Raw genomic sequence first — 23,801 nt, 5'->3', positions numbered from 1 at the left:
GTCAATGAAATTAAACGATCACCCCATTTTTGTGTGAAGATATGTAGAAGTGGCAGCTAAACTATAAAATTTTGTCCCCCCAAAAAAATTCCCATGACGCAGGCGCGTCATGAATCCCTCCTGTGGGCACCCCTGGAGAGGAAGCAACTCGGTCGAGTCGCTGTCCCCGTGGACAGCCACTCGACTGTCCTGACTACTGGACAGTTACTCCATACTCTACCCAGTTGTTTACACGGGGAGAGTAGCTCGCTTGACCCTACTCGCTGCAGCTACTCTCCCGTCTACTCGACCATGTAAACCAATGCAAAAAGTGGATTTACAACAAAAACTATATTAATGGGAAGAACCGCTCATTCAAGATGTCGAATTGTACATATATGAAAAGTTAGAGTAATACAAATTGCCCATCAACGCACCGAAACACGTTTCTCTAAAATAAAATCAATGTTTAACTTGGAAGGAAATTTGACAGCTGCCCAGTTTGAGCACGATTGCGCAGAAACTATTGTATATATTGATATTGATTCATATATATCTTGTAAATTATCGAAAATTATGTATTCGAAACACTGGAATATTGATATCATGGTACGGGACTACAGCTAGATCTGAGAGCTGGATTATATGTATTTTGTAATCTGTGATCTGCCAAAAACTATACAAAATAAAGACGAGAATGTATGTATGTATATGAATATTTCCAGTGTGCGCTTCTTTTCATTACGTTTTTGATCTGATTTGGGCCGTATCGGATATTAAAAGTTGTGGTAAATCGTGCACATAGGCAGGAACAAGAATTAAACATTAATTTACGCAACAATGTCCGTAAAGAATATCGAATCGGCCAGTGAGTTTGCAGATGCCATCAAGTAAGTGGAATTGTTGGACACGTTTTTTTTTATTGTTTTCATTATATTTTTAACATATTTTGTGGTCAAAATTCATCGGTAACAGTAGTATAAGACGGAGACACATTAAACTCAGTTGTATCAAATAAAAATCATTACTACTTACCTCATATGCATAGCGGAAGATTTTTCAAGCTGGCGATAACTTTTTTTTTCCATGAAAAACACGTTACTTTTAACATTAATATTCTTTATTTGTCGTTCCTAATTCGGCGGCCGGTACTACTTTACTATACCAGAGACACCTATCAATGATTCATTTCGCAATTTTTTACATTGCTAACGTACTATTCTGCATTGCGGAACATTTCTTTAGGTGAAATAATGAATTTCTAACGAAAATAATGTCTATTTCTTACATTAACGAGTACTTACTGTTGTTCCTTATTTCCCACAAACCATCCACGGTTAGCCCCAAAAACCATTGACGTTAGTCCAAAAATTCGCGATAGCCCCACAAACCATCACGGGAACGAGGTATGCCTACTAGGTTAGGTTAGGCCTGTTAGGTTAGGTTCCATTAGCACTCCTTTTGTTCAATTTAGCATATACGGACAATACGAGAGCGTATTGTGCTCTAGTGCAGAAAGCAAATTACGGCAGCAGCAATAGCGCGTCGGAAATAGATTTTCGTAGAAAACCACATGCATTCTCATTAAAATGGATCAAAACTACATTCCCGAACATCAACAATGCTACAGAAAATGATTTGCGTAAGTAGTTTCTCCTGTAAATTTGAAGAAATCCGTCTCCGGTATAGTAAAGTGTTACCCGGCGGCCAAAGCTTGACTCACGTTGTCTGTCGTCAGCTGATATGCAGTACTGTCAGCTGATGTGCAGTGTTTCCAAACTATGAACCGATAAATGCCGCACAAACTATTCACAAAAGGCTTTTAAGCGAAAAATGAGGCTACACTCTACTTTACGTCCTTCTCTGCATGGTGATTGCTTCTTTGCGTTCGCGGTGCATGATCGTGGTGCGGCACCCGGCATCTCTTCGGGTAAGTACCTTTTTCTTTTTACACTTTCTGTTCACGATAGCCCCACTATCCATTCACGGGGTCAAGGTATGCCTACGAGGTTAGGTTAGGCCTGTTAGGTTAGGTTCCATTAGCACTCATTTCACCCCTAAATGTGTGCTTCATCATCTAAAAAATTCCTCAGTACGTTCAATTGCACATATCCGGACAACATGGGTTTTTCTCGATTTACTCCGTCAGGAAATTTTTGCTCGCATTGGGATTTACGTTGTTGAATTCCTTATAAAATAAGCTTTCCAACGATATATGACACGTATTCCTTAGGAAAAGGACGTAAACTAGTCTTACCTTACATTGGGAAAAAAAACGCTCACACGTCATCTTGTCAAACTTCCGCGTGGTTGCTACACTGTGAGGGGGTTACATAACCAAACGCACGAAACATTTGATTCACGTAGTCGACGGTAATGGCAGCACGAGCTACCGCACAACGGAGATGCATGATTGACGAAAAATACCTTATTTACAGTCAAAATACGTTGCACGATTCTAAAAAACAATTTCCCCGGCTTCAGAAAGTCCCCAAGAACGCAATTCCGTAAGTACTTTCTCGTCTTTTCTCCTGTAAATTTTAAGAAATCCGTCTCCGGCTTATACTACTGTTACCAATTCATCATTGTACAGGCTTTTTTTTTTTTGCTTGTTCGATTTCTATTTAGGTTTGTTAACACATACCTCTCTGCGTGTTTTCTTGAGATGAATTTTTCGGTCCAAGTTCCGATTGTTTAATTCAAAATTTATCATGTTGCACAGATATTTTTACATGATTAGATTTCTAAGTATATATGTTAACACATATTTCGGAATCTTAGTGATTGTTTACTGCACGTTTTCTGGAGAACATTATTTTCCTTTCGTATACTCCTGTATGATTCTTGGTTTGTGATCGTTTACTGTCGTGTTTGATACGGACTGCTGCTACCATCTACTTGACGTGAGTGGACAGAGCATGACGAAAGAGGAGGACAAAGCCATAAGAAAAAAGAGTACCGCAAAAATCACAGTACATTTGCCATTATTCTTAATTAATCAATATAAAAAATCTTACCAACACTTTGCTCACAGATACTTTTCAGATGATCTCTTTCAATAACTTCCTCTTACCTTTAAGCATAGAAAGCAATCTTCTAATATGTTATTAAACAAATGACAAGGAATATCTACAATTTGAAGCACATAATTGTACTCCTTTTCTAATTCTTGGATATTAGAATGAAATTCGCTTTAAATTATTTCAAAAAACCGAATTAAAATATTAGGTAGTTTAGATTGGGTAGAGAAATCTCCCCCCTCTCTCTCTCTCTAGCTTTCTTAAACCCGAAGGTTCATGGCTGCAGCAACACAGGCCTTCCATCTGTCCCTATCTTGTGCAAGATCTATATACTCTTTTCCATCCCTACCGATTTCCCTTAGGTCCATCTCAACGTTGTCCCTCCATCTTCATCTTGGCCTTCCTACTGGTCTCTTACCATCAGGTTTCCCAACAAGAATCCTGTAAACTCCTCTTTCCTCTCCCATTCGTGCCACATGGCCTGCCCACCTAAGTCTTCTTGATTTAATTATTCTAATAATGTCTGGACATGAATACAAATTATGTAGTTCTAAATTATGTAACCTTCTCCACTCACCTGTCTCCTCATCCCTTTTAGGTCCAAACATTTTCCTAAGGATCCTATTTTCAAATACTCTCAATTTATGTTCCTCTTTCAATGTAAGGGACCAAGTTTCACACTCATATAATACTACAGGCAAAATTACTGTTTTGTATATTTTAACTTTTAGTTTCTTAGATATTAAACGAGAAGACAAAAGTTTATGAAGAGAGAAGTAACATGCATTTCCTGAATTAAGCCTACTTTTTATGTCCTCTTTAATATAATTTTCATTTGTTAATATTACTCCTAAGTATTTGAATTTGGATACTTTCAAACGAGTTGTTATCAATAATTAGATTTTGATTATTACCTAACACTTGGTTTCGGCCTGTAAGCATATATTTAGTTTTCTCTTTGTTAACTTCCAAACCTATCTCTTTAGCAGTTTTGAAAAATATTTTAGCATTATTCTTAATTGTATTCACATCATCCCCCAGTAAGTCTACATCATCTGCATATGCTAACAACTGAGTCACACCATTTAATTTAAGTCCTTCTTTATTTTTATTTACCTTCCTAACAGCATATTCTAAGGCAAAATTAAAGAGCAATGGAGATAATGCATCTCCTTGTTTTAACCCATCATGATTTGTAAATTTGTCAGACATATTAATACCCACACGAATTTTACTTTCTGTTTCACTGGTGCATACTTTTATCATACTAACAAGCTTCTTAGGTATTCCAAACTCTACTAATATATTATATAATTTATCTCTTTTGACCGAATCATATGCTTTTTTGAAATCAATGAATAGCTGATGGACATTTTGATTATATTCCCACTTTTTTTCAAGTGTCTGTCTGATGTGAAAAATTTGATCTGTAGTTGATCTGTTGCGTTTAAATCCACATTGATAATCACCTATAATTTCATTAGCATATGGGGTTAGTCTTGTTAAAAGAATGTTAGATAATATTTTATATGTTGTTGAGAGTAGAGAAATTCCACGGTAATTATTGCAGTTCATTTTATCACCTTTTTTAAACACAGGAACAATTATGGATTCTTTCCACTGTTGAGGGATTTCTTCTTTATTCCATATTAAACAAATTAATTTATGAATTTGATATATTAATGAATTTCCACCATATTTAATTAACTCAGCTGGTATTAAATCAATGCCAGGTGCTTTGTTATTCTTTAGCCTTTTATTAGCATCTTTAACTTCAGTCAAGTTAGGTTCTGGAACTAAAGGTTCTGCTGTGTGCACTTCATTTACTTCTGATTTATCTCCTACATGGACATTTAAAAGGTCATTAAAGTAGTTCTTCCATCTATTTAGAATATCGCTTGGGTCAGCTAGAAAATCACCGTCTTTATCTTTTATCAAGTTTACTTTAGGTTGCCACCCCTTTCTAAACTCATTTACACCTTTATATAAATCTCTGATATTTTTATTTTTGCTGTTTGTTTCAATTTCGTTAATTTTGCTTTTCAAGTACTCTCTTTTTTTACTTCTAAACGTGCGGTTAACTTCTCGCTTTATTCTATTATAATTGTTTAGATTTGTATCATCAGAGTTATTTAACCACCTAAGTCTAGCCTGATTTCTTATTTCTATTAGATTATGACATTCATTATCAAACCATGGCTTACTTTTTCTCAGTTTATGGTATCCTATACTTTCTTTAGCTGCTGATTCTATTGCATTACGTATGTGCTCCCAATTCTTATTTACGTCTGTTTCATTTATATTTTCATCATCATTTAAATCCTGCAAAACATCAAATCTATTTGACAGTTTAATTTGGTAATTTTTCTTAATTCTTTCACCAGTAAACTTTCCTGTATCAAATTTTATAACTTTTAGATTTTGTTGCTTATGATTTATCACTGAGAGTCTTTCTCTTAATGTAGCAATTACTAAATAATGGTCACTGGCACAGTCAGCACCTCTATGTGTACATAGAGGGTAGAGAAATATGATTTTAATGCCACAAACATTTCTAGCATTATTTCAAGAGCAGGGGAAGGTGACAGCCACCTTATGCACTTTACTTTATGTTCGTTTCTTCCATCGCCTCCCCGATGGCGCAGTGGTAGCGTCGTTGCCTTGTAATCAATGGGTCCCGGGTTCGATACCCGGTGGAGGCACATAGTGGTTCGGATCCCACTTTAAACTGTAGGTCCAGTCCCGATTAGCCTTACTGTGCATAAAGTGGACTTAAAACACCAAATCAAACCAAATCGTTTCTTCCATCTTTTAAAAGCTGGATATTTTCTTGCAAGATCATTGATGAATATACACTTTTGCTTCGTTATTTTATGAAAGTAAATATCACTTAATACAGAAGGTTGTTTCATGTTGATGGTAACGATTTCGATCACCAGGGAGGAGCACGTAGGCACAGCACAGAGCAGCCAGAGCCAGTAGGACGAAAGTACTGTGTGTTGACTTTCAAAGACGATGGTTGGTGTGTGAGTGGTTGTTTATATGAAACCAAAAATTCCAGTCTTTTGGGAAGGGTACATCTGTGCCCTTTCCGACGTTGGTTATAGTTATAGCCAGATAATTAAACAGTGCCACATGAAAGCATTCCATGTGTCAAAGAAGGGCATCAATGCAGTTTTGAATCGCCATAAAGCTTGCACCGTACCTGTTGCTGGAACCAGTCAAAGTGGGCCTCGGACATATCGGAAGTCCAAGCGTTCCTCCGATGTTGTGCGGAAAGTGAGATCCTTGGTGCGATGTGAAAACCCTGCAACGCAAAGAGTGATTGCACAGGCAGTGCAATGTTTCTCTGCAACTGTGAATCGCATCATATGCCAAGATTTACAACTTGTGCGGAAGCACAAGGCTCAAGTTCATAAGTTGCATGCCTCACATGTCCAGGAGAGGAAGACCAACAGTCGTAAGCTCTACGAACGCCATCTGGTAGGGGACCGCTGGAAGTATGTGGTGTCCCTGGATGAAGCATGGGTGTATCTGTCGGGATGTGGTAAAAAAAGGGCCATCTACTATCGTCGACGTGATGCAAGAGGTCGATCTGAGTGGGTACGTGAATGTGCTGAAAGTTTTCCACGCGGGTTTATGGTTGTTCGTGGTTACTGCCATAACGGCAAACTTCCACTGCGCAGAGTGGAAAGAAAGGTTAAATAAATGCAGCCTATTACCAGACAAATATTTTGGAGCCACTTTACAGACATGATATTCCTTCTCTCTATGGCACCGACACATCTCGTGTTGTCATCCACCAGGACAAGGCTTCCAGTCATACGGCAAAGTCCACGTAGGCATACATTGATCAGATGGCACGTGAAACGGGCATTCATGCAATCCCCTTTACAGACATCCCTGTGAAATCCCCCGATGCCTCTTCCATGGATTTTTGTGGGTTTCCGTTGTTGAAACAAGCCTTGGGAAGCAGACGACCCCGCACAATTGAGGGTCTTTGGAAAGCTTGTCAGGAGGAATATGATCGTTTGGACCAATGTGTTCTTCAACGCAGTCTCCTCCAATGGAAACTCCGCCGCAGGGCCATTGCTGCAAGACAGGAGTATCACGTGGAGCACCACCGCTTGTGACGTCACGGTTTTTCTTAAGGTTAGGTGGGTTCTAACTTTGTTACCATGGACGTGAAACGACCTTCTGTAATCGAAATTCTCACTATGCGTGTCTGTATGGCGTATGCATAACTCAAAAAGAAACTGGTCGACCTCTGTGGCGGAGTGGTTAGCACACTGCGCCACAACGCCAGCGGTCCAGGCTTCGAACCCAGCCTGGACATGGTGTTCTTTGTGAGTGTCCTTTCATGAAAATCATCATATCATCGCTCATACACCTTCGCGATTAGCCAAAAGTGGCAGGAAAGCGATGTAAAGTAAAGTAAATCAATCAATCAATCGAAAAAGAACTGAACAGATCACATGCATTCCTGCAGTCTCAGAGGGTGAAGCATCAAATTAGAATAATACTACTGACTAGGGTGATAGGTGGAATTTTGTCTTTTCTATTTCTTTGTAGTAAAACATAGGCTTTAATGTTTATAGTTCGTTTCATGGTGTTTCTAGTCCAAAAATGCATTATTGTAGTGCCTATAAATGCCTATTTTGCTTAATGGTGCCAAAAAAATGGTTATTCTGCATTTTTTGCATACTTAAGCTTTCTGTACGTGCCTATATTGAAGGCCGTAAGGCTTTGTTGATGTTTTACTGACTGAAATCTGGTATTCACCAGATTTGAGAGTCTGAATTGGAACATTGCTATAAATATGTTTTTTGTGACAATAGTGCAAATTGTTTATTGATAATTTGTGCAAATTCGCACAGTCGTTAGCGCAAGCTCTTTTTGTGAGATTTACTTTGATGATTCCCCGAAAATGTGAATTTCAATCAAAAGAGTATTAATAGTTTGTTAACCGTTAGCGCACTTTTATGTATAAACTGAAGTGCTAATACAGTACAACTGTAAGAAAATTGAAATAAATTCACATTCATTGCCTATTTTAATGTCTTCTTTTAATTTTAGGGTGCCTTTTAAGTGCCCTTTTTTTGTGTCTTTTCTTAGTGTATACAGTGCCTATTTCACATGTTTTTAGTGCCTATAAATCCGCACCCTACTACTGACTCAGTCGGGAAAGTGACCGTGTGCAGCTCCCAGAAGCTAGGTGAGCATTGCTCGAATACTTAACGCACCCCAAGTGATATGCTATAAATGATGATCGTTATGCGTTCAAGCATTCTCCATGCATCACATTTGCTATGGTCAATGCTATACTCTTTCAATAAAAGGAGGACATTTACCGATTTCTAAGAAATCCACCCGGACGCCGGACAGACGCCTAAAAAGGAGAATATGTCCGGATAAAAGAGGATGCCTGGTCACCCTAAGTAAATGTAAGCTACTCGTAAGAAGGAATGGGCTGTGGGTATATGCCTAATATGATGCATGGCGAAATTCAGGTAAGTTTACCATATTCTGGAAATGGATTTCTTCAAACTTAAAAGTTTGGGCAGGTGACTCCGGCCAATTTCTAACATGCCTTTAACAGGGACTATGTAGATAAAGCCGGGTAGCCGGAGCGGAGCAGAGAGGGGGCCGCGTTAGCAGTTGGGAGCGGTAGGTCAATTACCCCAAGGGCGGAGCCCGGAATCGGTGGGAATTTGGACTCAAAAATTTCAAACGAAAATAATATTTTAGTTTAAATTTTCCACTGATTCTGGGATGGATAGCCCCAAAAACCATTCACAAAAAGCTCAACGAAACATTACAATTTTCTTCGAAAACAATGCGAAAAAGTTAAAAAAAAAATTGGATCAGATTAACTTTGTTCACGGGTATCTCTTTGGTTCCAAAGGTTGAAACAATGCATAACGAATGAAAATCGACAAAACACAAGCACAACGTGCGATTATGTGGGAAGGTGTATGCGCCATATTGTGTCTCAGGCAAGTGAAAAGACTGCGAGAAAGAAGTACTCGTAATGTGAAAAATTGCAATTACTTTGATGAAAAAAACGTCAATACACCTAAGGAATGTTCCGCGAAGCAGATAGGTAAGTACGAATGTGAAAAATTGACAATACGAAGAAGTTATAGGTGTCTGAAGGATATTAAATTATTACCCCTTTTTCTTCTTCTTTTTTTTTCTTCGAGGGCAAGAGGCGTATTTCAAGTTGTGGAAACCACAAATGATGGTTTCAGTCTCGAAATGTGACGACATGACGTTAAAATCCTCGTAACAGTTCGTCATATCGGAGACACATTAAAATCGGATATTTTGTGTTCCCGATGGTTTGTACTTACCAATTGTGTATTGCGTAACATAGTTGAAGGTGCCATTATGCTTTTTACATGAAAATAACGTCGATTTTTCACATTACGAGTAATTCTGTTGGTTCCTTTCTTACATTGCGGAACATACAATATGGTGCGCACAGCTGTCGATCATCGCACGTCGTGCTTGTGGTTTGTCGATTTGGAGTGGGTATGCAGTGTTTCCACCTTCTTAACCGAAGAATACCTACTTTCGTGTTCATTATGTCATCACAAATCATTGACGAATAGCCCCAAAAAGCAATTCATGATAGCCCCACAAACCATTGACGGATAGCCCCAGAAACCATTCACGATAGCCCCACAAACCATTCACGATAGCCCCACGGACCATTTCCAGCAAGGGTAGGTTGGGTTAGGTTAGGTAACCATAGTTAAATAAAACATTGTCTCGTAAAAAAAAGGCACGTTTGGAAACACTGGCGAGACCGTGTGACTTTCTATGCTCGTGCCATATGCAGGTACATAATGGAAACAACGGGATAATATTGTCGCTTTGCACAAAATGCAAGTTTATTATATCAAAAGTGCTTATTTCTTGTGCAGCATTCTACGGTGAGAAAAACCTCCACGAACTTTCAAAATGCTACAGAAACTCATTTCTTTAAGTAGTTTCTTCTGTAAAAATGAAGAAATATATCTCCGATATAACAGACATTTACCAAATAAAGTCCCTAATTCTACTTTGACATTAATTACTACTAGTGCATGATACTTAGTCAGTTGCAGCACACTATTCTAAACCTTGTCTACAAATTGAAATATACTGTCTTTGCTGCCTCCACCCCTCCCCCCAATTTTTTCATCTTGACCCCTGATTTTGGAACCCAGTCGCCGCCGCTGTTTACAGTCTCTTGTCAACGGAAAATATTTTGAAGCAGGCATGCTTGTGTAAGGTAATTTTTAAGTTGTTTTTTTATCAACATAAATATGTTTTTCGAAATTCAAACAGTGCTCATTACTTTAAGTAAGGTTCAAATCTTGAGTGACAATCATTTCCAAAATTCTATGATAATTAGTATTTCTGCTAGGAGATTTTGAAAAAAATCATGAAACAATCTGAACCGTTACCATGAGAACATGAAGGGTGGGGCTTGACCAGCAAATGATGTCACAAAACATTAAATAACAAGTTTCTTGCTTATAACACAATCTCCACAACCCACTCAAAATTTTCAACTTTCTCGAGGGTGTGCAGAGGGTTGCCAGTGCTGTAAAATATCCCTAAATCATTTTGTTGTTGGATTAGGTGGGTAAGGTTTGTGGCTTTTGGCATTAAAATAGCATCCATAAGGATTGATTGTATATAACAGTTCAGTCTCAATTAGCAAGTAAAATTTATCTGCAGTCATGCTGAACTCTGATTTTGTGTTGTATAAAAGTTGAACTGACTTTAAGTCCATTAAGGACGTGGCAGCGAGTCTTAATACGAGGTAAATGCTATTCATGCTGCTAAAGGTGCTCATGTAGAGTTCTACTGTACCAGATGCCATTTCAACTCGTATGTAGAAAGCCATTGCTTTCTATCTGCTATCTGTTTAATTGTGATCAGCTGGCATTGTTTACTTCAATGTCTCAGAATGCCAATGATTGCTCGTGGTATGAAACAAACTTAAGTTGGAGACAATCCATGTTGCCTAAACTATTGTCAACACATTTTCTCCTAACTTGGAAAGCATTTAGGGATGTGAAATCCCTCAACACCTCATGTCATGTGATCTACTAGCATGAGCTACCCTGTATTCAAGACAACAGTATACAAATGACTGTTAACAAAGATAATTGCAAATTGAAGTACATAAAAGTGGAAAAACGTTTCTCACAATTAAACACTACACCAATGAAGCATGTCTGTGAAAACATGAATAGAATGTTAAAAGTGCATGTGTACAATGATTAGTTAAGAATTAAATATTCAGAACTTGGGCCAAATTAGAATTTTGCTGTCTTATTTTGTTTTAAGTTTTAAGTAGGTGTAAATATAACTTTGGAACACCTTCTAATTTTTTATGTTTTAAATAGAATTGACATTTCTTTGAAAGAGAACTACAAATAGACCCCATTTTTCTGTGAAAATAATGTACTATATTTAGTTATAACTGGCACAAACTCCTTAGTACACTCCAAGCAAATTGGTAGGAACAAGTGCTGCACATTTTCCTTTTTTTTTCTTCCAAGGTATTGACTAAATGTAACAGGTGTTTTCTTTCTTTCTTCCTCTCATCATTCATGGAACATGTATGCACGGAACTTCAACCACCTTTTCTCCTTCATTTTCTGTCTTCTGAATTTCCGAGACACACATAACAGACATAACAAAACTAAAGATGGACCTTCCAGATGGTTCGCTGGTAAATAAGGAAGGGATATTTTGATCTGTTTTGGAAATTAAACGTACTCTTTTGTGCTGATAACCAGAATCAAAATAGAAAGAAAGCACGCATTAAACCTCTAAATCATGGAACATAGGTTTGCTATGTTCTTTATTCTGATTCAGGTTATCAAGAGGTATTATATGTCCAGAATATAAAAGTCTGGTGGCTGTGGCAAAATTTGTAACTGACGATGCAATGAGAAATTGTTTGGAACATGTAACAGTGACACTTCATATGTACAATAGATGAGATGGCACCTCCAGTCTGTGAAAGGAAATTAAGGTAACACTTTCGTATAGTGAAAACTGATTTCTTACTGTTTACATAAGAAAGTACTTACACAAATTATTTTCGTTAGCGTTGTTGAAGTTCGAGAATGTAGTTTTGATCCATTTTAATGCGAAATCATGTGTTTATCTGTGGAAATATCTCTCCGACATGTTATTGCTGCTGCTGCCATTTGCTTTCTGCATGTGAGCACAATGTTTCATGTGTTACATGACGTAACCCCCAGTAAGTGTTTCAAACCTCGCCGTATTTTCACTATAAAATGACGTGTCGAGTATTTTTAATTTTTAAATTTTTTTTTAAACTATGCTTGCCTAACCTAACCTAACAACCTTACGGGAAATGGTTTGTAGGGCTAACGTCAATTGTTTACAAGGTATTAGCATCATTTCAAATCCGGGCACGAAAGTAGGTATTTTTCGGTGAACAAGGTTGCAACATTGCATACACACTCCAAATCGACAACACACTGGCAAACGCACTATGAACCAGTACGATATCGCCATATTGTGTGTTACAGAATCAAAATAACGAAGAACAGTAAGTACTCGGAAATGTAAGAAATATACATTATTTTCGTTAAAAATTCATTATTACACCTAAAGAAATGTTCCGCAATGCAGAATAGTACGTTAGCAATGTAAAAAAGTGTGAAATAAATGATTATTAGGTGTTTCACCTATACGAAAGTAGTAATGAAATTAATTCACTGTGAATGCACGACCACAAGGCTGAGGCAACATGTGAAGCTTGTGACACGTCAGTACGAAAGGTTTTATTTATTTCTGAAGGTTTGTTTCCAATGACACATGGCGCTTGTAGCTTATCACCTGTTGCTTTGGCCTGATAGCTCCCTAAGAACATTTGTTTCCACTCGGAAGATATACAATGCTATTGTAACAAGTAGTAACTCTTTATCATAAGAAATTTAAGATATTTTACAAATTTATGAAGTGAAAATCATTTATTCAAAACAATGAATTGTATATCTCATGCATTACGTATTCAAGGATCTTTACAATTACACAGAATAAAAAAAAATATATAAAAATTGTCACAGTGCAGGTTTGAAAAAAATACAGCAAATTCCTTGCGGAGTTCTTGGATATGCAATGTCCTGATCATTACTTGTGCTTTAACAGGTTCTTTTAAAAAAACTGGCATTTTGGACCTATTGCCAGACCCTCGCTCAAGGTAGTTCAAAGAAATCACATTAAAAGGATAAGAATGAAATACAAATTTGGTTAACCCGCGATTGGTTGCGGGTGAGCGCCGCACTCACTTTAAATTTTAATGAAGTGCAATTTTAACAGTATTTAAAATATTGGCCTGTGGTGCTCTCTAGCTCACTTTTAGAGTTTCACGAGCGACCTGATCACATTTTTATAAGATGACGTAAATAGCAGTATTAGAGAGACCATTGTTGTGGAAATAGTGTTGTCAGAGTGAGCGCAGAGCTTACACGCAACCGATTACGTTTTATATATATATATATATATATATATATATATATATATATATATATATATATATTTACATTTCTGCATTATTTAGTCAATAGGTCTATCCTGTTTCTAGTGAGTTTTCGTACCTATATGTTCTTGTCGTGTTATTAGAAAATTCAAAAAGTGTCGCAGTGATTTTATATCATATCAGATTTCTGGAGATCAGATGGAACTACCTCAGAGGAACATGCTCTTTTTGTTAAAGCTGAGACATATTGGCTTCAACGAAGTATAATAGGCTGTTTGAAAATAAATAAACATTTTGAAAAAAAAATGTAATGAATAAGAAGTACAAAAAATAAATTTAAAAAAATTAAAATACAATGAAATATTCCTTAAAAGCAAGGGTGAGTGCCGAGCTCACCTGCAACTGACGACCGATCCTGGGTTAAAAGAATAAAAGTCATAGTCTTAAAGTGCTACATCCTGTCCACCATTCGTCGTGCCATTAATACTGGGTGCATCACAGTGAATCTGTCAATTTTGCAACACTGGATATAGGTAGTTGTTGCGTCAGTGGTAACACGTGATTACCGCCATTTTTCAGCCCCTGCTTTACCATTCAGTTCTGATGGAGTCATAGAATGGGGCACAGCACACATTCGCTGTAGAAGCATGCAGGTAATTCCATGTCAAATCAACCAGTGCATAAACTTTGATGTTATGGATTTGACTAAATTTTGGTGTACATGTTTCTTATCATCTGAAATATAGAAAATATTTTTTTGGATTTAACATATTTTACATACCTAATCACATTATAAATACAGAAGCAATATTCAAATCACAACCTATCCACATTATAAATACAGAAGCAATATGCACATCACAACAGTCATATTCAAATTAAAGCTCATTCAAAGCTGAAGAGAATTACACAAATTTGAGCTCTCTACGTCAAATAGTTTTTGATCTACTTAAAATTGGGTTTTCAAAATTTGTTGAATTAAGACCAAAGAGTTGCATAATAGTAGGAGCCATTGGTACCCACACTGTATGTGTTTGTATCCCTTCATCAAAATGATAAACTAATGATAACTAGAGCTCACTTAAATAAAATAACTCTCCCAGGAAATGAAAATCCATTAAAAACATATCAAGATTGTCTTTCAAAAATATTGTGTAGGGTACCACAAAAGAAGTGTTTTCTAGATGAGTGTGATTCCTGTTGCAGCATGATTGATTTCAAAGAAGATTTGCCAACAAGCCTTCGGGAAGAGAGGATTGAAAATATAAGCTACAAGCTGTGGATATCAGTGGATCGCTGTTCTTTTGAGACAATTACTAAATCCACAGAGGAATTTGTTCAAGATTTTTCAAATCAGTTGATCAACCTCAAGAGAGGATTTTGTAGCCACACAGCAATCAGTATATTTTTCTGAAAGGTAAAGTTCCCTAGTTCATGATGAAGCTGTTGTGATTGTGCTGAGAATTACTCATTTATTTTGCAGGATGAAATACAAGGGTTTCTCTGGAACAACTCAATGGCAACAGTTCATCCATTTGTAGTATATTTCAAGGGCAATGAAGATATTCTAAAACATAAGAGTTATGTCTTAATTTCAGACTGCTTGATTCACAATACAGTTCTTGTCCACGTTTTCCAAAGAAAGCTTTTAGATTTCTTGAAAATTGATTGTCTGCCAAACTTACAGAAATTATATTACTTCTCTAAGGGTTCAGCATTGCAATGTAAGAACCGCAAAAACTTTGCAAATTTGTGCAACCATCATAGAGAGTTTGATGGCATTGCGGCTGAGGGGCATTTTTATGCAACAGCACGTGGTAAGGGAGTGTGTGATGGTGTTGGAGGGACAGTAACGAGGCTGGCAGCCAAAGCCATTTTGAGTGGGGAAAGGAGAACATTCCATCAGTAACTTTCTTTTATGTGGCAAATGATGAATATTTGGAAGAATAGAGGCTCTTACAGGAACGTTGTGCTGAAGCTGTAACTGTAAGAGCGACTCAAGAGGTTTTATGCATTCATACCAGTAAGCACAGAAAAAGTGGAGACAAAAGTGTTTTCTGCATCTGAAGAAACTTTGGTACATTGTGTTAAAGTTAATGCTGTTGAAAATGTACCCTTTGAACATATCACAGGTTTTGTAGCCAATTGGTGGGTGGGATGTGTACTTTTGAAAGATGATGTAGAACATGAAGTGCAGGTGTCTTTCTTGCATCCTTGTGGTCCAGCACAGTCATTTAATTATCGAAGGCGACCAGATGTTCTTCAAATCCCAAGATACGCAGTCCTTTGGAAAGTGGACCCTGAACATACCAACTGAAGCGAGTGGAGATGACACAAGCATCATACATTTTATCAAAGAAAGACTTTCTGTATCATTAAGCAGTTTCTTGGTATGTATGCTTCTGTATTTATAATGTGGTTAGGTATGTAAAATATGTTAACTTAAAAATCATTGAATGGTCTTGAAAGGAATTAATTTTTAATATGATACCAAATAGATACCATCTTGAAATGTTGACTGAACCTTCACTAGATGTGTACCAATATGTGTAAAATTTTTGAAAATTTCGTTTTTTGGAAATTGTAAAATAAAATTTCGAAAACACTTCAAAAATTTATTTTTCGCAATAAACCAAGCATGTTGTATATCAAATGATAGCCCTCTTCATAAGCTTTAAAATGAGACCATGCCCAGCCCTGTAGTCGAAACAGATATCTTGCAAATTGTATTTAAAATTTCAGCGGTGAACGGTTATTGGGCAATTTTGTCAATTTTCAAAATTCAATAACACAAAAACCGCCAACATGAAAAAAAATATTTTCTATATTTCAGATAAGAAATGTGTATACCAAAAATTAGTTAAATCCATGACATCAAATTCCAAAAGTTATTTTCTCTTAGTTGATTTGACATGGAATTACCCATATTACAAAACAACGGTGATATTCCTTGGCCTGCAAGATCAACATATCTGTCCTCATGTAATTATTTTCTTTGAGGGTGTGTGAAAAAAAAGGCCTTTCAACAGACCCCCATGCACCCTCAATGAACTTAAAGATTGGGTCAGAGAAGTGGTGGTTCAAATTCCAACCCAAAGATTTTTATCATGTGGACAAAATGAAGGTAATCTTAGTAATGTTATTTTCAAATATATCAAAATGTATGGATTGTAATTGTATTTTCTTTTGGCATTTCTTCTTCAAGTAGTTTATATTGTCTCAGTTATGCATATTTTCTTATGTATGGAGTCTTGTCTTAAGTGTCGAGTATTCACCCTATTCATTGTCGCACGCTGTACCATAATAATGCATTAGTAAAATTAGCTGCAGTACATGTAAGACTACATAACGTGAGGTTGCTTTATGTTTAATTTAAATACCCCTCTCCTCTTTTTGCAGGACAGCAAATGCTGTTGTACATTTTTGGGAAGAATGGGCTTCTCAGTGTGGAGCAATGAATGATGTCCTCGAAGAACTTGCCAAGGATACAAATTTGAAGGTAAATCATTTTTTAGTATTTATGCTACATTTACTGCTGTTTTTTATTGTAAAACAGTATGTATTCATGATCTATCTTTGTAGTCAATTCAGAAAAAAATGACATTGAATAATTTTTGCAAATAACATTCAAATTTATGTGCCAGGGTTATTGTGTATCCAAAATGTGGACCTTTGCAGTTGACTCGTTTGTCTACTGTATTTATTTATTTATTTATTTATTTATTTATTTATTCTTTTGGATGGCAAAGTTAAGGCACAAGCCTTTTCTTACACTTAACCATCTCTACTTTACATTTTACAAATTGAGTTGAATATCTAACAGTTTGCAAAATAAAAAACATGAAAATACCAAAGAAAATAAAAAAATACAAAAAGAGAAAAAACACAAAAAACCCAAGAAGAAGAAAAAAGCACAAAAATACACATGCATGCTGTAAGAAACGTAGAAAAATATATGTACAGCATGAACACACACATAACAAAAATATTTAAAATACAGAACAGTAGGTTGGTGTTTGTCCTACAAATTTATATCAAGAAAGGTTTCATTTTATTGTCTTGCCTTGTTTTCAGTACTGGTAAGTTGCCTCCAGAAGATGCTTTCTTAATTTTGATTTGAAATTGCAAAGAGAATAAGAGTTTCTTATGTCATTAGGGAGGTTGTTCCATGCTTGTAATGACATAACTAGGGATTGGAAGTTGATGACCTAAAAAATCTAGAAAAATGACCTACAGAATGACCTTAAAATTATTTAAAATGACCTAAAAGTAATTTTCGCTCTTAAGAGGAAAACTTAATTTTTTCATAAATTACAACAGAATAGTTGAATAATTAGACAAAACCTGTTTCTCTTTTAAACTACTGAAGAAAAGGGAGAAAAAAGCAATTTAGTGTTAATGTAGTTTTCTGTATTTTTTATTTCAAGGTTTTTCTGTGTAAGTCATTCACCTCCTTTCAGAATGGGCCTTGCATGATACAGTAGTCTGTCAGCATATGAAAACACAGTTGTGTTTTGCATACATCGGATTATATATTTTTTTAGATTGTGACCAAAACCCAAGATTAAAATGATTGTAGTGGCCAGCAAGGGAAGCTCAAAGTAGCCTTCCCCCAAAAGTATTTCAAGTGCTGGAGGTAAAATAAATGTACCACAATTAATTATTTAATACGTTGCCAAATTTTTGATGAAAAATAATATTGTGCATTTCCATTGGCCACATAACGAACTTGCTAAGAATACAAACTAACTTGGGGTTAGGTGGTAGAACAGTTGCAGGCTGAACCTTGCCCTTTAATAAAGGAAAATTGAAACTAACTCTCTAGCCTTCTTAAACCCAAAGGTTCATGGCTGCAGCAAAACAGGCCTTCCATCTGTCCCTATCCTGAGCAACATCTATACACTATTTTCCATCCCTACCAATTTCCTTTAGGTCCATCTCAACGTTGTCCCCCCATCTTCATCTTAGCCTTCGTACAGGTCTCTTACCATCAGGTTTCCCAACAAGAATCCTGTAAGCTCTTATTTCCTCTTCCATTTGTGCTACATGACCTGCCCACGTAAGCCTTCTTAATTATTCTAATAATATCTGAACGAATAAGAATTATGTTGTTCTAAATTATGTAACCTTCTCCACTCACCTGTCCCCTCATCCCTTTTAGGTCCAATTATTTTCCTAAGGATCTTATTTTCAAATACTCTCAATTTATGTTCCTCTTCCAATGTAAGTGACCAAGTTTCGCATCCATATAATACTACAGGCAAAATTACTGTTTTGTATATTTTACCTTTGTTTCTTAGATATTAAACGAGAAGACAAAAGTTGATGAACAGAAAAGTAATATGCTTTTCCTGAATTAAGCCTGCTTTTTATTTCCTCTTTAATATCATTTTTATTTGTTAGTATTACTTGAATTTGGAAACTGGTTCAAACAAGTTGTTATCAATAATTAGATTTTGCTTATTACCTAACACTTGGTTTCGGCCTGTAAGCATATATTTAGTTTTCTTTGCTAACTTCCAAACCTATCTCTTTTGCTGCTTTGGAAAATATTGTAGCATTATTCTTAATTGTATTTACATCATCCACCAGTAAGTCTAAATCATCTGCATATGCTAACAACCGAGTCACCCCATTTAATTTTAGTCCTTCATTGGTTTCTTTTATCTTCCTAACAGCATATTCTAAGGCAAAAGTAAAGGCCATGATGGAGATAATGCATACGGGTCATTCCATGTCAATTCATCCAGGCCATGTCACCCACCAACACCGATTTTGATGAAATTCGAAATACTTATAGAACATTTAATGCTGATTACAAAAATGACATTTTTTTTAGATTGGTCAAGGGGTTCAGACGTTACGCACTTTTTAAAATCTCCATGTACGCCTCTTGCGTACTTTCAATGACACACATTAGGTTATAAATGATAGTATCTTTCCTCAGGTTTGCTGTAGAAACTTCAAGTTTGTTTTCTTTTGTTCAAAATAGTGTGAGCTTTCATTTAAATAAGGTTTCAGATGATTGTATTAATAACCATATATTTTTATGTATAGTTTCATGTATTTTTTTAGAAAAATAAATGACTAACTTCAAGAGCGAATTTTGTGCAATGCCCCCATCCCCCTTCAATTTCCACCCAACTTTATATGTAGGTAGCTCAGAGTGGGTACTAATACCTGATGTGAAAATTTGGATGGGCGGTTCAGAGACAGGGTGATAAAAAATTAATTGCATCAAATGACATTAAAATCTAATCTTATTAAAAATGCTTATGTATTTAGCACAAAGCCTGAAGTGTAATATGTTTTAAGGTATATTATTCAAAATTTTTGTTCACTATGTGTGAAGGTAAGCATAGGCGTAACCTAGCGGGGGCAAAGGGAAGCATTTGCCCCGTCCCAAATTTATGCATTAATTAAAATTGACAAGTTAAATATATTTTGTGAACCTCCTGGCACTTGAGGAACAAACAAATAAAGAGTAATAATTGTGATTTTTCAAATGTATTTAGCTAATAATCCTGGGCACTATTTTTATGGGATGGAAAACTTTGTGATTCTCTCAACCCAAAGATAGTACCTAATAATACTTACTCTATTGTAGATGCGTTGCCAAAATTTCATGTACTATATATTGTGTCGTTCTCATTTTAGAAGAATAATTTGACCATTTCGAATACACTAAAGTATTTGACGTATGCCCTTGATACATATGCCCTTCCATTTGTGATGTTAATGTCCACTGGACACAGAATACTTTGTGGCCAGTGGTAGGATGTTGATGGACCAAGTGGATGCAAGAATTTAATTGCTGCATTTCTTTTTTTCCCATGGACATTTGAAGCAATCTTACAAACAAGTTTGAGTCACACACACATGCTACTACATGTGTAGGGGAGGAGCTAAATTTGACAATTCTGTTCCTAACTATAAAAAATATATATATGTTCCTTCTCTGGATGCTACGTAAAAGGATTTTCTTGGAATTGCTGGCCTGGCAAGGAAGCTATGCTTTGTTGCATGCTAACTTTAGAACATCCATGCCTTACTTCAATTCATTTCTAATTGTATGTGAAAACGTCAGTGTTTTTGGTGGACTGCTGCGTTAGTTTGTTATGTGGTTGTCGAGCTAGGAAAAAGTCATTGTCGAAGGAGTGGATCTTTGGATCTTGTTGAACTTGGAATGGAGGAGAAAGAAAAAGGTGCAAGTGGAATCAATAACACCGTATTCAAAATACCGTGGTCAGCATACAAATGATTTCTTAAATAATATCGTTCAAGCAAAGCTGACTCTGTGTTCCATCATTTATTTGCAGTAGTAATGTAAATATATGAAGACATATTATGTACTAGAAACATAAGTTAACTCAACTAGAAATACAAGTCTTCATGATCATTGATTGTGTGCAATTTTCAAAAGTCAATGATCATTAACTGTAAGTTACTTTCACAGTAACTGTAAAGTAACTCACAGTTACTTTCAAAGTACCAGTAACTGTAACTTACCGAACACTGTAAATAGCCTGTAGCCTAAGTTCAAAATAGTGCATACTTAATCTTCCTGGTGCTGCTGTTTAGTACTGACACATTGTACTGCGGTTTGTTGTCATTTAACCTTACATGATTAATAAGAAATTTATGCCTTGAATACTGTTTCTACGGAATTGGTATATCACTGCCGCACTTATTTCTTGTTACTGTACAAGTCTATACAAGTCTTTTAACTTTTCCAACCACCCCGTCACAAGGAGATTTTCTGTGGTAAGTGGCAAAAAAGCTCCATTTGGAAAAACTTCAATCAGCACAAATGTGTATTATTTATTCTTATTTCATACTACGTATCCCCATGAAGAGTTGCCAAAAAAGAACTTCCATATTGAGATAAAATGCACAAAAGGAATGTTATCGAAGAAAAATTGCTAAACTTGGGAATGCTAATAATGATGATTATATTTTTAAAAAAATTGAAGACAGTTGAAACTAACTTAGATACAGTGGAAACTCGATTTTACATTATTCAGGGGAACCAAGCTGAAAAAAATTAAAATGCGAGAAAATGTAAAACTGAGGAAAATTTCTTAGCAATTTGCTATGTTGGGACCATCAAGATTGAATGTAAAATGCAGGAAAATGTAAAATCGGAGTTCCACTGTAATTATTATTTGTAAATTTTATAATGTATACATTTGGGAGGGGGCTTCCCTTTGCCCCTGCCAGATTACGCCTATGCTCACCTTTACACATAGTGATCAGAAATTTTGAATATTATACCTTAAAACATATTGTACTTCAGGCTTTGTGCTAAATACATAAGCATTTTTTAATAAGATTAACTTTTAATGTCATTTGATGCAAATTATTTTTTTATCACCCTGTCTCTGAACCACCCATCCCAATTTTCCCATCAGGTATTAGTACCCACTCTGAGCTACCTACATATAAAGTTGGGTGGAAATTGAAAGGGGGGGGGGGGACATTGCACGAAATTCGCTCTTGAAGTTAGTCATTTATTTTTCTAAAAAAATACATGAAACTATACATAAAAATACATGGTTATTAATACACTCATCTGAAAGGATATTTAAATGAAAGCTTACACTATTCTGAACAAAAGAAAACAAACTTGAAGTTTCTACGGCAAACCTGAAGGAAGGTACAATCATTTACAACCTAATACGTACCATTCAAAGTGGAGCTGCAAGTGATGTACACGGAGAATTTGAAAACCGCGTAACTTCTGAACCCCTTGACCAATCTAAATTTTTTTTTATCAAATTATGAGATGGTGGGTGACATTTTCACAAAATTCTGGATGATTTGACATGGAATGACCCATCTCCTTGTTTTAACCCATCATGAATTGTCAATTTGTCAGGCACATTAATACCCATGCGAATTTTACTATCTGTTTCACTGATGCATAGTTTTATCATATTAACAAGCTTCTTAGGTATTCCAAACTCTACTCATATAGTATATGATTTATCTATTTTGACCAAATCATATGCTTTTTTGAAATCAATGAATAGCTGATGAACATTTTGATTATATTCCTACTTTTTTTTCAATTGTCTGTCTGATGTAAAAAATTTGATCTGTAGTTGATCTGTTACATTTAAATCCACATTGATAATCACCTATAATTTCATTAGCATATGGGGTTAGTCTTGTTAAAAGAATGTTAGATAATATTTTATATGTTGTTGAGAGTAGAGAAATTCCACGGTAATTATTGCAGTTCATTTTATCACCTTTTTTAAACACAGGAACAATTATGGATTCTTTTCCACTGTTGAGAGTTGTCTTCACTATTCCATATTAAACAAATTAATTTATGAATGTGACATATTAACGAATTCCCACCGTATTTAATTAACTCGGCTGGTATTACATCAATACCAGGTGCTTTGTCATTCTTTAGCCTTTTAATAGCATCTTTAACTTCAGTCAAGTTAGGTTCTGGAACTAAAGGTTCTGCTGTGTGTACTTCATTTACTTGTGATTTATCTCCTACATGAACATTTAGCAGGTCATTAAAGTAGTTCTTCCATCTATTAAAAATATCGCTTGGATCAGCCAAAAAATCACCATTTTTTTCTTTTATCAAGTTTACTTTAGGTTCCCACCGTTTTCATTTACACGTTTATATAAATCTCTGACTTTTGGTTTTTGCTGTTTGTTTCAATTTCGTTAATTTTGCTTTTCAAGTAATCTCTTTTTTTACTTCTAAACGTATGGTTAACTTCTCGTTTTATTCTATTATAATTGCTTAGATTTGTATCATCAGAGTTATTCATAATGACTCTCTTTACCAATCGTGGATTTAAATGTTTCTTCTTTACCAATCTGTGCATTACAGTCACCTAACAGAATTTTCATATCATACTGGGGAAATTTATCAAAGACCTGTTCTAACTCAGCATAAAAATCATCTTTAGTATTACCATATTTGTCTTCCGTTTGTGCATTTATGTTTATTAAAATAATTTTACACCACCTACCTTGTAAAACTGCATATGATATTCTATCATTAATAAATTCTACTGTTTTAAGAGCGGAGATAATTCTGTTATTTATGAAGAAGCCTGTTCTAAAATTATGATTTTCAGTATCACCATAGAAAAAAGAATAATTTTTAGTTTTAAAATTACCTTCTCCTGGCCACCTAACTTCCTGGACAGCTACTACATCTAATTTATACCTAACTATCTCATTAACTGTACACTGAAATGCCCCAGGCCGGTAAAGGCTCAGAACATTCCAGGGACCTAATTTCATAT

General features: G+C 35.7%; 1 protein-coding gene across 1 annotated transcript in view; it reads left to right on the top strand.

Annotated features, from left to right (window-relative positions):
• The first annotated feature begins 500 nt into the window (after window positions 1-500).
• The window catches only part of Grx3 (Glutaredoxin 3), a 67,962-nt gene continuing 44,661 nt past the window's right edge, over window positions 501-23,801 (top strand). The window contains exons 1-2 of the mRNA XM_083140782.1: window positions 501-869; window positions 16,918-17,017. Of these exons, the coding sequence (XP_082996908.1) occupies window positions 820-869; window positions 16,918-17,017 (150 nt within the window). The 5' untranslated portion in view covers window positions 501-819. The remainder of the gene's footprint in view (window positions 870-16,917; window positions 17,018-23,801) is intronic.

The sequence above is a fragment of the Lepisma saccharinum genome, chromosome 19, assembly GCF_977018435.1.
Source record: "Lepisma saccharinum chromosome 19, izLepSacc3.1, whole genome shotgun sequence".
Classification (NCBI taxonomy): Eukaryota; Metazoa; Arthropoda; class Insecta; order Zygentoma; family Lepismatidae; genus Lepisma; species Lepisma saccharinum.
The sequence above is the reverse complement of the archived record's forward strand: the minus strand, read 5'-3'. Positions and strand labels throughout refer to the sequence as shown.